The sequence below is a fragment of the Aegilops tauschii genome, chromosome 7 (assembly GCF_002575655.3).
Source record: "Aegilops tauschii subsp. strangulata cultivar AL8/78 chromosome 7, Aet v6.0, whole genome shotgun sequence".
Classification (NCBI taxonomy): domain Eukaryota; kingdom Viridiplantae; phylum Streptophyta; class Magnoliopsida; order Poales; family Poaceae; genus Aegilops; species Aegilops tauschii.
In genome coordinates, this window is record NC_053041.3 from 39,728,661 (window position 1) to 39,741,665 (window position 13,005).

Sequence of the window (13,005 nt, forward strand, 5' to 3'; positions counted from 1 at the left end):
CATTTTTTGAACTTAAAAAAATGAATTGCCGAATAATCTTAGAAACGTGAATATTTTTTGAAATTACGAACAATGTTTTTAATATTCCGTTCATTTTGGAACAAACATGAACAAAACTTGAAACAACATCATTCTTTTAAGACATGAACCTTTTATCAAAACCCAAACATTTTTTTAATTTGTGACCGACTTTTGAAAACAGACATGTTTTGAACATTCAGAACAATTTTATATAATGTGTTTTTAAACGCGGACATTATTTTGAGTCTATATACATTCTACTAAATCAAGAATATATTTCAAATTTCGAATATTTTTTTAAAATACATGTTTTTAAATCACAAAAAAAATTGGAATATTTCTGAATTTGAAAAAAAATTGGAATGAGAAAATAAATCATTTTCCAAACATTTTGAAAGTGGAGGACAATATTGTAATTTGAACATTTGATGAAAATATTTAAAAAAAATTCAAATTCTTAATTTTTTTAAAAATGGAATTACGAAATAGGGTAAAAATAAAAATAAATTAGGACGGAAAAATAAAACGTGCCGGCCCAGTCTTGGGCGCTCTGTGGGATGTCGTACTATCTGCCGCACAGGGCGAGAAGTAGGATTTTTGTAGCTACATGGGCAGGCAAATAAATGGGCTGGCTTCACTGGGCCACAGCGTGTGAGGGCCTAGTACGAAATTCTGGATTGATAAAAATACAGACAGACGCATACAAATTCAGTACCACCTCGGATAGAAAAATATATTTCGATGGTGAACGGATGAAAAAAAATCGAAGAAACGCACCTTGCTTTATTAGTAAGTATAGATATAGATGACATGAAGGTGTGTTGTTGGCCCACTGCATCACATGGCTCGTGTCCGCTTCTAGTACCATATTAGCTCATGGGATGCCCTTCTCTAATCAGCTTTGATTTTCTACTTTTACCTTTATGTGTGATAAAACCATATATCAACTTGGCCATATATATTCTCTCATCGGTTGCACGCCTTCCAACTAATGCTGAGGCTGGGCGTAATTGATATCTTCGCGATATTAATATATTTCCTTTTTCAAAAAGAAAACGCCTTCCAACCATAGCCAGACACAACCGGGAAGCTAGACCAAACATCTGAAATCTTAGTCTTTACATCACACACATTAAAAACTCTTATTAGAAATTCCACCATGCACGCACGCACGTCCACGTGCAGACCATCTGGTACCAAACCTCTTAGCGCGACTTCTTTTCTATCTCTATTCAAAATTGCAGATAGTGCATAACCTAGTAGGTTTGAAAGCAGTTTTTTAATGCAAAATTTCTGGAAGTTTGAAGTTCAGCTTAATTGAGCAAGTCTGCATAATCACAAGAAATTTGCCTCCCCCTTCCTCCTTTTCTTCCACACTGTTATTTCAACTACTCAGACAAGTGTGCTCTTTGAGTTTGTATCCACTTGATACACCTTTTTGGGCCAATAAATAAAATCCATCCTATGTTGAAAAAAGATATTATGCGTTAAGAAGACTATGACCATTACCCCCCCCCCCCCCCCCCCCCCCCCTCCCAAGAAATGACTATGACCATTAGGGCATCTCAAACGCCGACCCGCAAATTTCCTCCTGCATTCATCCGCGGACAGCGGGACCAGTCCACAGATACGGATACGGGAGGCGACTATTCAACGCTGCTCGCATACATCTTCCAGCTTTCCTTTATATGTTGATCGTTTCTTAGCTACACTTGCCTAATTAGAACTTGCTCAAGTTTGGATTACTCCAACATGATTCGTAGTGCCACGTGATGAACAGTCCCTATCCGATAGCTCATCCGCTGATTTCTATAGCTAGCTTTAAAGCAAAGATCCAAGAAGCATCACGCACTGTCACACAATCATTCTCCGTCGTTCCTTGAGAAGCGAACCCGACGGGTTGGAGCAACGGCTCAGAGCAGCAGCAGATGATGGACGTCACCAAGGTGGACCTTCGCGGGCTGGAGTCCGTAGAGCAAGGCTGGGAGCAAGCCTGGGACACGGCGAGTGTGTCCGTGGCGGTGCGCGACGTGCTCCGCTGGTAATCAACCAAGGCTACCCTCTGTTGGCCATAATAATCCGCGGCGACGATCAGGCGCAGCAGAGCGCGTGTGCGGGCGCGCGCTGGCCGCGTCGGGTGCGTCGGGCCCGTAGCAAGTGCGTGCGTGTGTGTGTGCATGGGTGCGCGTGTGTGCGCGCGGTAGCCATGCCGTAGACGTAGGTGGCCGTTGGCGAGCAGGGCGGTGTGATCGGGTCAGACTAGTGGGCGCAGCCGAAGCGGGCCAGGTCGTGGCCAGGCTGGGCGGGGGACGTGCGGGTCATGCCCGGCGTGTGCCCAGGGTATAAGAGCACCTGCGGGCTCGTTGTAATGGCCGTGGGTTATTGAGTTCGAGCTCAAGGAAAGCGTTCGTGCGCTGAAAACCTCCCCGTGTCCTTCTTCTTCCTTCTGTCTTCGTCCTCCTCGTGTCGTTCGAGCGCAGCAGAGAGGGAGAGCGAGGTAGAAGAGCGGCGTCGCGCGAGGCGGCGCCAACACCATCCATTGTGGCTTCCTTGCCGTGGTTGTGTCCGTCCGTATATGTGCAGCGACACGATCGTGCCGGCGGCCATGGACGCCTTCACTTACGGTGGAGAGGGATGGTGCTCAAGGGCCTCGGCGTCCAGGAGGAGCGCATCAACGCACACCTGGGCGCGCTCGCCGACGCCGTCCAACGGCGTGCCGCGGGACGCAGAGACCGTCGTGTGTGTCCATGCAGGCGCGCTGCGACGACAGTGTGATCACCATGATTGTCCAGCACGAGATGGAGGGGCTCGAGGTGCACGCCTCGAACGGGAGTTGGCTCGCAGTGCCACCCGATCCGGCGGCCTTCACATTCGTGGCCGGCAAGAAGTTCAGTGTAAAACAAGTGCCATCTCTCTGACGGTGCTACTGTTAGAATGATCAGAGGAGAGAGCCTACATAGGGTTACATCTCAGTTGGCGTATGTACATTTCAAGTTGTTGGAAACTGTAGCAGCAGTAAAATTCTGATACCCACCAAGTGCAGCCAAAATAAATACTTTACCAATCAGAGGTTCAAACTCATGTCCGGATGTGACTATATCAGGGTTCAGGTCACAGAGTACACGACAAGAGAACCATGCGGGGAATGTACTCGTCTCCCGAGGCTGCTGGCCGCCAAAGGTCTCTTCCCGTCCAGGCCGAACACCATCCGGCCTGGTCGGGAAGAGACCTACACAATTCTTCGTGGTTGTACCGATGCATCAGATTAGCTGGCTCCGTCCGGCTGCCGAAAAATTGTTCCCGATGCCTTTCAAACCTACACAATTCAATTTGTATAAATTTGGCAAACACTTTTCACTCTCTGGATATATGGACGGATCTCTGTCCGTCGACCCTTGCTAGGGGGAATTGGAATTAGAACTGAGAGGCTCTGGAGAGATCGATATTTATTGGCTGGGGAGACATGAAGGTGTAGCACATGGGGTACTCTTCTCTAGCAGATTTTCATATGCTATGTTCACCTTTATGCGTAGTAAAACCATATATTGACTATGTCATAGGGGATCCAGACGGAACTAGCAAAGGTAATAATACAGGTGTCACCTATTCTTGTATTGTAGCCTCCTGTTTCCCCCTCGGTGCTTAGTCTCACATGTCCTGTGTCTTCTGCCCATAGATGGGAACAACTGTGGATGAAGGCTAGGAGTACATCATCATCACGCCACTGGAGAAGCTGAGCGTGACAGCCATCGACGCCTACGACAACCACCAGATGGCGATGGCCTTCTTCCTGGCCACCTGCGCCGAGGTACCAGCCACCATCGAGGACCCCGGGTGCACCCACATGATCTTCCCCAACAACTTGGACATGCTAAGCACCTTCGTCTTCTTGCGAGATGATGTATGAGCCTATAATATTAGTTTTATAGCATGGGGTGGGACTTGAGGTAAAATGAGTTGTAGTGCACCCTGTATTCATTTTTTGAATAAGAAATAAATGACCAGCCAGTTAGTTACCCAGATGTAATGCTGCTCAAGGAGGATCTTCAACATGCAAGCTAGGGGAGGAGGCAACATCCCCACGCTCCCAAGTAACCAAGGATTCAGCAAATGGTGCCCAAGTAGTACAGCTTGCACAAAGAGTAGCACAACTCTCAACTGCTTGAACATGTAATGCTCAACCGAAACGAAACAATTCAAGTAAACATCTCAATGCGAGATCCTACAGAGCGAGTGTGTGCCACCTGCATAGGAGATCGATGCTCATTGTTATTGCATTATGCGTGAAGCATGCTATGGAAGCTTAATTAATGCGACTTTGTAACATGTACTACTACTTTTTAAGAATCACATGTACTCCCTCCGTAAACTAATATAAGAGTGTTTAGATCACTATTTTAGTTATCTAAACACTCTTATATTAGTTTACAGAGGGAGTACATACTAATGTGTACTAGGAGAAACAGTTGGCGTAAACAAGTGAACCTTGGGACACCTAGGAGCAGCCTAATGTGTACTTCAGCATTCCACGGGGACTGTACAACTTGTTTCCCGCGATGGCTGGCCCGCAAAAGGTCCCTTCCATTCCAGGCCGATCGCCATCTTCTCTACTTGGTTAGCCTGGAGAAATAAAGTGGTTAACAGACTTTGCCTCATCATCATAAAATTGTTCCTGGTTCCTTTTAAGCCCACACAATTCATAATTGATGCTTTTCAATCTCTAGATATACGGATGATTTTCTCATTGTTAGAGGAAATATGAATTGGAACTGAGGGGCACGAGGGAGATTGATCTCCATCCAACGTTGCTAGAGAATATTGGTACTGGGTATGGTGACATGAAGGTGCCACCACTTGCCCACCGCATTGCATATATTTTGTGTGCTTGTGGTACTATTTTAGCTCATGGGTTACACTTCTATAGTTAGCTTTAATTTGCTATCTTCACCTTTATGTAGTAAAATCATATATTGACCATGTCATAGGCTCTCATCGGGTACGCGTCTCCATAGCTAAATCACTGGTCATCCTACAAAATTCGGTATGAATGGCAAACACATAGCATGGCTTCCATGGTCGACACCAGCACAACAAAGAGGCAAGAGCATGAGCAGGTTTATTACAGTCATAATGATTACAATCATAATGAGAACTCACCCTAATGGTTCCATTGATTTCAATGGTTTGATCTGTTGTACCCTTGTAGGAATCCTCATCTGATGTATGGATCCCCCGAAGGAAGTAGGGAAACAAATCCAGTTATTTCATTTTGATAGTGGTGATAATATCGAGGGAAAGATTATACCTTCACCAATGAAGTTAATACAAGTGAGGATTGATTTTTGTTATTCATATAATTCAAAATAGGAAGATTGTCTCGATGAAGACTGGCCTTCTCACTCTCAGCACATCTATGTCTAGATTCTTCCCTGGGTTCTTGAATTGAGATGCCGACAACTCTTTCCTAGGGAATCATGCCATCTGTTTGCTATGAAAAATCAGACTATGACAGATCATATAGATAAAAATGAATGGAGTTTTATTAGCTCACTGTACACATCCAGTATAACGTCTTCCTGAGCCCCTATTTAAAGAGGTGTCATGTTCTGTTTTACCATGGGGATGATCATCCAATACATTGCTTGTTTGTTAAGAACGTAAGAAATCGATACTAGAATAGGTGTTTATCCAACAGAGGTTCGACTTGAGCTTCAATAAAACTAGTTGAGAGGATAAACTTCACTGCTTGAAATTTAATTCCAATGGCATGTAATTCTTGCTAGGAGAAAGCATTGCTTGCTTCAGTGTCATGCAAGCTAGGTAAGGGACACAACAGCTCTCAACTAAGTGCTTTAAATATAATGCTCAACCTAAATGAAACACGAGATCCTATGGAGGGAGAGCCCACCACCAACATAGAAGATCGATGCCCATTATTGTTGCGTTATGCGTTATGCGTTAAGCACGCTGTGGGCACTTAATTAGTGTGACCTTTTAGTAGACACAATTGGGCAGACATTTAGCATAAGCAAGTGGCCCAATTCGTTTTTAGAAAAAACAAGAGCGTCACATGGCAATCCATATTCTACACAATCAAAAAAATACTCTAATGAGAAGAGGTGTGACCTCAGGTCGAGAGATGCCTAAATGTCAGGTCAGAGTGTCAATGCACCTTGTCGCAGGGATTGTACATGTCTCCTATAGTTGCTAGCCTGCTAAGGTCTCTTCCCATCGGGGCCTATCACCAAGTCCTCTATCAGATGAGGTTGGGGAAATAAATTATTGTAACAAATGGAGCCTTGTTTTCGTAAAACTGTTCCCGGTGGTTTCGTACACTTATTACAATCATGAGGAGAACGTTAACTCACCCTAATGGTTTCACTTATTTGAATGGATTGATCTGTCCTACCATAGTAGGAATCCTCATTCAATTTATTAATCCCCTCGAGAAAGTGGGGAAGCAAATCTAATTATTTTGTTTTGATACGAGTAGTTACAGTTTCAAGGAAAGTGTATCTCTTCATTCATGAAGGTAATAAAAGTGAGGATTGACTCTGTTATCCATATAATTCGAAAGAGGAAGCCTGACCTTCTCGCTCTCGGCACATCCGAGTATTTTGTTCAGATATTTTTTACTATTTTTAAATTGTTTTTTCTAAGCGGGTGTGCCTAGACCCGGGTTCCAAAAATCCACATCCGACTCGATGGTAGATGAATAAATTTGTTTTATAAATAAACAATTTATGATACGTGGAGTATTGGTGAAGTCTAGTATCCACTTGGGAAATTTAAAACCGCTCGGAATGAGCGGGTAGCTATCTGAAAAGAAAAAAAAAGACAATCAACACTCGAGAGATTTATTTAAAGAAAGCAAATAAGCGGGGGGGTGCTTTGGTAGACGGCCCAGATACTTTCCCCCACCCGGAACCCCCCATCGATTCTCGTCTCCCTCCGACCCCAGCGGCGGCGCACGTCTGGGGCTCCGCCGGCGGCCGGACTAAATGAGTGAGTCCCTCGGTTTCTCTTCCCCCTCCCTCCGTCCCTCCGTTCTTCTCTCCGCACACACACAGGGCGAGAGCCAGAGCAAGCGCGAGCTTGGCCGGCAGCGCGCGGTAGCGGGGCTGCTGCTGCTTGCCGGTGGTGTGGCAGTAGCAGGGGTAGGTTCTTGTCGTTTGTCATTTCTTTAGGTGCGCTTCCTGCTGCAGGAGCAGTTGCAGGAGCTTCAGGGACGGCGACACGAGGCTGACGCGCGCATGAGCTTCACGGCAGCACCTTGATTTCCTCCCCAGATCCCAGGTTATTTGGCCCGCCCCTAAATCCTAATGTTCCTCTTAGTACTAGTGCTTTGCAGAGAATCTCCATGCTGTTGACTTGTCATCTAAATATTGCCGAATTGCCAGCATAGAATGTCCATGGTTTTACAACGAGACAAATATGTTAATTTATACTCCCTCCGTCCCAAAAAGCTTGTTCCTCAAATGGATGTATCTAGCACCAAGTTAGTGCTAGATACATCAATTTGAGGGACAAATTTTTCCGGACGGAGGGAGTATTCAACAAAAATGTGTGAACATGCCTAGGCTTGGAGGAGCACCTTCCTTCCTTCCGATTTTGACAACTCTTTGGGGACCGAAAGTTGCTTGTTTGCCCATGGAGTAGCAAGTAGCTAGCTACGTACGTGTTTGCGCACCGTTGGACACAAAATTAGGATGGGGCAATCGGAGGCGATTTTTGGTACATCTAGTGAAGTTTGTTCGCCCGTATTGAGAGAGAATTTTCGTCGATACACAAGGGCACCTGAGCGGGAGAAAGGGAACTGCTGAACAACTTACCTGTCCCATCTTGGCAACCTTGTATGCCCACGCTTCGCGCACTCCTTGATAATTGGAAACTATAGCCTGTACATATGATCATTTTCCAATCAAGGTTGCAAGTTATTTGGAATTCTAGGAGCATCGTGTGTACAAATAAACTGAGGAAATACAGGAACACAGAATTATTACAGAAGCCAGTCAAACAGAATAACATTGTCTTCATCAGAAATGCAAGTATTGTGCTCCTGTTTTCGTTTTTAATCCTTTTTTGGCTTTTTTTTACCTTTCATTTAATTAATCATAGCTGTATTACATCCAGTCTATCTTGTAACTATTGCAACTTTACTCAACAATTCTTTGTCTTGCCCCCTTTGTTACTTATAGAACATAATGGCGGATATCCCGTTAGGCTGTTACACTATAAAGTCCCATGGAGCCCAAATTGCAAGACTCCACATGTATGACTGGATAATACTTGTCCTCCTTGCTGTCATAGATGGATTGTTGAATATAATTGAGCCTTTTCACCGTTTCGTTGGGAAGGACATGATGACTGACTTGAGATACCCCTTACAGGGCAATACTGTGCCCTTTTGGGCTGTTCCGGTGTGTTCTTGTGCTGCTAATTTTGGACTTCCCATTGTTTACATCATTTTTGTGCCATTCAATAAGATAGTTCCACTTTTGTAACTCACATGATTTGCAGGTCATTGGAATCGTCTTACCCTGTGCCATCTTTGGTGGAATTTACTTCAAGAAGAAGAATTTCTATGATTTGCACCATGGCATACTGGGTATCTACATATTCTTAGGCATATGAATATGTTGACATTGTATGTACAAGAAATAATTCGAAACACGTGTTTTTGTAGGTATTCTTTATTCGGTGCTCATAACTGCGGTGATTACTGATGCAATTAAGGATGGGGTTGGCCGACCGCGTCCTGATTTCTTCTGGCGCTGTTTCCCAGATGGAAAGGATGTAAGATTACTAGCCAAGAACTTCACTTTTTCCAGTCACAAGTTCATCTTTGTTGACCTGCCCATTGTTCAGTTCTTATCATCTATGGAGCCCATATTGACCAAAACTCATCGAAGGACTCTTTTTCAGCTTTATGACAATGTCACTACTGGCGTTCTGTGCCATGGGGAGAAGAGTGTCATCAAGGAAGGTCACAAGAGCTTCCCAAGTGGACATGCATCATGTAAGTCATTTAATATACCTAATGTTTCCTTTGGAAATACTGGTGTCAGGCATTTGGTCAGCTATGCCTATGGAATTCTTTAAAACTCAGTTACATACTTGAAGTTGTTTTTTACACCCTTGTGATAATCCTTTTTGACACAAACCATGCTGGGACCTGGGAATAAGTGATGGTACCTGTATTTTTGCGGTTGGTTGGGCTGCTTGTGTTAGCTGGCTTAGGAGGCCTTAGTGGCAGTCATTGAACCAGGGGAAGTCTGATGGGTGGCTAGGCCACAATTGGGCACGAGACAGCCTGGTGCGTTGGCTACATTGGTGCGATGTGGCAGCGAACCAGGAAGTGCCCCATTTCAGTTTAGATGCTTTGGTTGCTGCTTGGTGTAGTAGTTGTGTGGTAACTAGTTCTGGAACTACTCCACAGCATAAAAACATTGGGTTTGTCATGTGTACCATTTTGTGGAGGTATATATATACATCTTATAATGGACAATGCCACATAGGTCATGTGTTTGATTAGAGACCCCACAAAATTGGCCTAGCCTTACAATTGGGTCAGTCTTTTATTACCCACATGTACAATCTATTTATGTTGTAGTTCTGTTACAATTGCGTCAAATAGGTCATGGCTAGATCACCTAACTAGACCATCGATAAAATAACCTGTTTTCTTTCACCTTGTGCTAATAATCAATCTATTCCAGGGTCTTTCGCCGGCCTGGGCTTCCTCACGTGGTACTTAACTGGGAAAATCGCGGTTTTTGACCGTAAAGGCCATATCGCAAAGCTGTGCATCATTGTTCTGCCTCTGCTTACAGCTGCGCTCGTTGCCGTTTCTCGTGTGGACGACTACTGGCATCACTGGCAAGATGTGTTTGCAGGAGCTATCATAGGTTCGTTTGCCATCTGTCGTAGTTGCGTAAATTAGTTATACAGGTGACCTTCTAGATGCGCATAATTGATTAATAAAAATAAATATACTCCTGTTGCCCTTTGCAGGTCTCACAGTGGCCTCATTCTGTTACCTGCAATTTTTCCCATATCCTTTCGACGCAGACGGTGCCTCCCCCTTTTACCAATTTACTTCTCAATGATAATACTTAGCAAGTAACGATTTCCCTTGCAGGATTGTGGCCTTACGCATACAACACCCTCCAGCTAGCCGAGGCGGGCATTGCAGCAAACTCCTTCAGCGTGCGGCCCACCGAGGAGATGGTAGAAGAAGGGCAAGGTGAGGGTGGGATCGCCCTGAGAGACGCCGTGCGGCCCATGGAGGAGACGGTAGAAGAAGGGCAAGGTCAGGGCAGGATCGCCCTGAGAGACGCCCTGAGATGTGAAGAAGACTAGGACTGGAAAGATCCGACGACACCCTAACTGCAATGATTTTCCTCAGGCTTATGTTTTCGGCGCACATCGCAGGCGGCTATCTGGGAGCTGTTTTTCTCATGCACAGTTTGGTTGCTTGGTTTTCACCGTTTGTTTGCTAGAGGTTGACTTGATTGGATAGTTTGGCCAGTGAGGATCTCGGCTGTATATTACAACCTAGTTAGTGTTAGTGTGGTGGGTGAGACATTGTGCATTAATTATTTCTTGGTCTTTCTGATGGCTGTTTTTTCAGAAAGCGGTATGTATGTATATATGATTTGCTTTGATTTTATCAAGTTTGATTGGGTTGCTCAACTTGGGTGAATTGCAACCAGAAAAATTGGTTTGAATGCAGGAATTCTCATACAGGTAAACTTTGCGCCCACTTCAGATCATCGGTTGTTTCTACTACTACCTCTGTCCGGATTTATTAGGCTCCCTCATATTTGGGTCAAAGTATAATGCTGGTTGTCTATTAGGCTCCCTCATATTTTGGGTCAAAGTATAATGCTGGTTGTCTTCCAAAGTGGTTTTCATTGGTATAATTTTTGTGAGATGTAAAAGAGGGCCTAATAAAACCTTGTGAAATGTTATTTGCAAGGAAACCTCATGATCTTGTTCCAAGGGAAATGGTTTGTTGAGCCTTTGTTGCTTTTGATACTATTTGCTCAAGGCAGCACCTTCCACTGCCAAACATAAATCAGCACTTAAAGATTCTTAAGATATGAAAGAAGCACTGTGAACTATGAAAATGCTACCAAATCTGACAGTAGGTCCAATAGTGAGCCATGTATAAACATCCATTCCAGCACACACAACAGGTCAACGAAATATGACGGAAGATAACTTAGGACGATAGGCACTTAGAATCACGAAGCAAAGAACCTAGTCATACAAAACCCAGTTCTCATACTACAGAAAGTTTCAAAAATATCTTGGTACGTTGGAGGTGTCTCTCCACCCTTGTAAAAAGATTTAAAGACACATATCATGGGGTAGCATAACTACTGGTCGCTGATGGTCACTTCGACCTCGACGCCGGGCTCGATGGTGATAGAGGTGATCTGCTTGACAACGTCTGGGGAGCTGACAAGGTCGATCACCCTCTTGTGCACCCGCATCTCAAACCGATCCCAGGTGTTGGTCCCTGTTTTACCACAACCGGATAACATTATTATACTCTGTTTACTTTCAAATCATCATAAGCAACTACAGCACAGCAAGAGTAACAGATGACAGATTTGTGATGGGCTGAGCATCAGGTTTAAAAAGCTCGATTTTGAAACATCAAGTGCATCAGAATAATAATCATATGAATCATCATTTGCTCAGCCCACATCAAGTGCAACTACTTCATCATTCTAGGTAAATTAAGATGTTGAATGACTAAAACTAGCATGCTATAATCATATGGTACTGGTTAAAAAAAATGTGAACAGAAGACTACACTTGAACGCATCACTTGCAATGCCTACTAGAAGGAGCAAGTGTATAGAAGAAAACAAACATTAGACAGGCTAGCCATCAGTCTTAAAAAGCTCGATTTTGTATTCCTCAAAGAAAACCTCGGGAATATGTTGTTTTAGCATCATCTGACCGGCCCATCATAAACACAACCCAAAAATTAACATCACATATGAGCAACTGCCATGGGTAAGACCTCTGATAGATTCATTGTGCTATGGATTTCAAATGACAAACAGAAGACACCTACGCAGGATGACCAACAACAACGGACTCTCACTAGATTAACCAAGCATCAGTTTTAAAAAGCTCGGTTTAAGATACATCAATGATGTGAAATCTCAGTAGCATCTCCTTGTAACATCATGTGCTCAGCTGACAAACGATTCAGATGCAACCCCTCTACATTATACACCACACCAACACACTGAGCTGCATATCTAGATACAAAAGAACAAGGCGGTATGCCGATGGCATGCTGGGCATCAGTTTTAAAAAGCTCGATTTTTAGATCATCAAGGACCGGAAAGGCCTCAGCGGTCTAAATGTTTCACATCCTCTGCTCAGCACACCATCATCATCACGGGAATTCTTTCCTACCGTCTAAACAGAGAGCTACCCACAAAAACATAGCGACCCACAAAGCAAATGGGATCAAGCAGAGATTGAGGTGGGTACCTTCTCCGCAGGGGGACTTCCTGGTGGTGATGTTGAGCACCTTGGTGGGCATCCTGACGGGGCCCTTGACCTTGAGCTGCTTCTCCTTGGCGCCCTTCACCAGATCCGAGCACACTGCAAGACAACACGCGTCAGATCGGAGACGCACAAAGCGGGAGCGAACGGGGAGGAAGAGGAGGGATCGGATGGGGCACAGACCCTTCTCGAGGTTCTTGACGGACTTGGAGGAGAGGGTGATGCGGATGCGGTGCTGCACCTCCTGGGTGCCCTCGAACCCGAGCTTGCCCGACTTCATGGGCGGCGCGTAGGCCAGCTCCGTCGCCATGGCTGCCGGTGGGGAGGATGGGAGGGAGGAGGCCGCGGCGCTGCGGGCGAGCTAGGGTTGAGGAGGCGGCGGCGGCGGCGCTGGGGGGTGGAGCTCGCTAGGTTTTGCTGGGCGCAGCGGGCGCTGCGCTTTATGTA

At 44.9% G+C, this 13,005-nt stretch overlaps 2 protein-coding genes, 2 non-coding genes and 2 pseudogenes across 9 annotated transcripts; 1 reads left to right on the plus strand and 5 right to left on the minus strand.

The window, feature by feature from the left end:
* Nucleotides 1-6,909: 6,909 nt before the first annotated feature.
* LOC109764557 (lipid phosphate phosphatase 2) lies at nucleotides 6,910-10,716 on the plus strand. Of its 6 annotated transcripts, none has more exons than XM_020323356.4 (9): nucleotides 6,910-7,026; nucleotides 7,227-7,317; nucleotides 8,220-8,441; nucleotides 8,542-8,629; nucleotides 8,708-8,817; nucleotides 8,947-9,040; nucleotides 9,741-9,929; nucleotides 10,036-10,095; nucleotides 10,163-10,716. In XM_020323356.4, exons 3-9 carry the CDS (start codon nucleotides 8,226-8,228, stop codon nucleotides 10,381-10,383), a joined length of 978 nt encoding a protein of 325 aa, XP_020178945.1. In that variant the 5' UTR covers nucleotides 6,910-7,026; nucleotides 7,227-7,317; nucleotides 8,220-8,225; the 3' UTR covers nucleotides 10,384-10,716. The 6 variants fall into 6 exon arrangements, with proteins under 6 accessions (XP_020178945.1, XP_040250541.1, XP_073361931.1 ...); XM_040394607.3 differs by having other exon boundaries at nucleotides 9,855-9,929; XM_073505830.1 differs by having other exon boundaries at nucleotides 8,332-8,441.
* Nucleotides 10,717-11,234: 518 nt separating this feature from the next.
* Nucleotides 11,235-13,001, minus strand: LOC109764556 (small ribosomal subunit protein uS10). The gene is made up of 3 exons (XM_020323355.4): nucleotides 12,742-13,001; nucleotides 12,544-12,657; nucleotides 11,235-11,548 (listed from the first exon to the last, which is right to left on the minus strand). Exons 1-3 carry the CDS (start codon nucleotides 12,866-12,868, stop codon nucleotides 11,406-11,408), a joined length of 384 nt encoding a protein of 127 aa, XP_020178944.1. The 5' UTR covers nucleotides 12,869-13,001; the 3' UTR covers nucleotides 11,235-11,405.
* Nucleotides 11,654-11,731, minus strand: LOC120970065 (small nucleolar RNA SNORD36). Its single transcript, XR_005764817.1, has one exon. It is a non-coding gene; the product is annotated as a small nucleolar RNA SNORD36 (small nucleolar RNA).
* Nucleotides 11,920-11,999, minus strand: LOC120970067 (small nucleolar RNA SNORD36). Its single transcript, XR_005764818.1, has one exon. It is a non-coding gene; the product is annotated as a small nucleolar RNA SNORD36 (small nucleolar RNA).
* On the minus strand, nucleotides 12,155-12,238 carry LOC120970066 (small nucleolar RNA SNORD36; annotated as a pseudogene).
* Nucleotides 12,345-12,430, minus strand: LOC120970069 (small nucleolar RNA SNORD36; annotated as a pseudogene).
* Nucleotides 13,002-13,005: the final 4 nt, after the last annotated feature.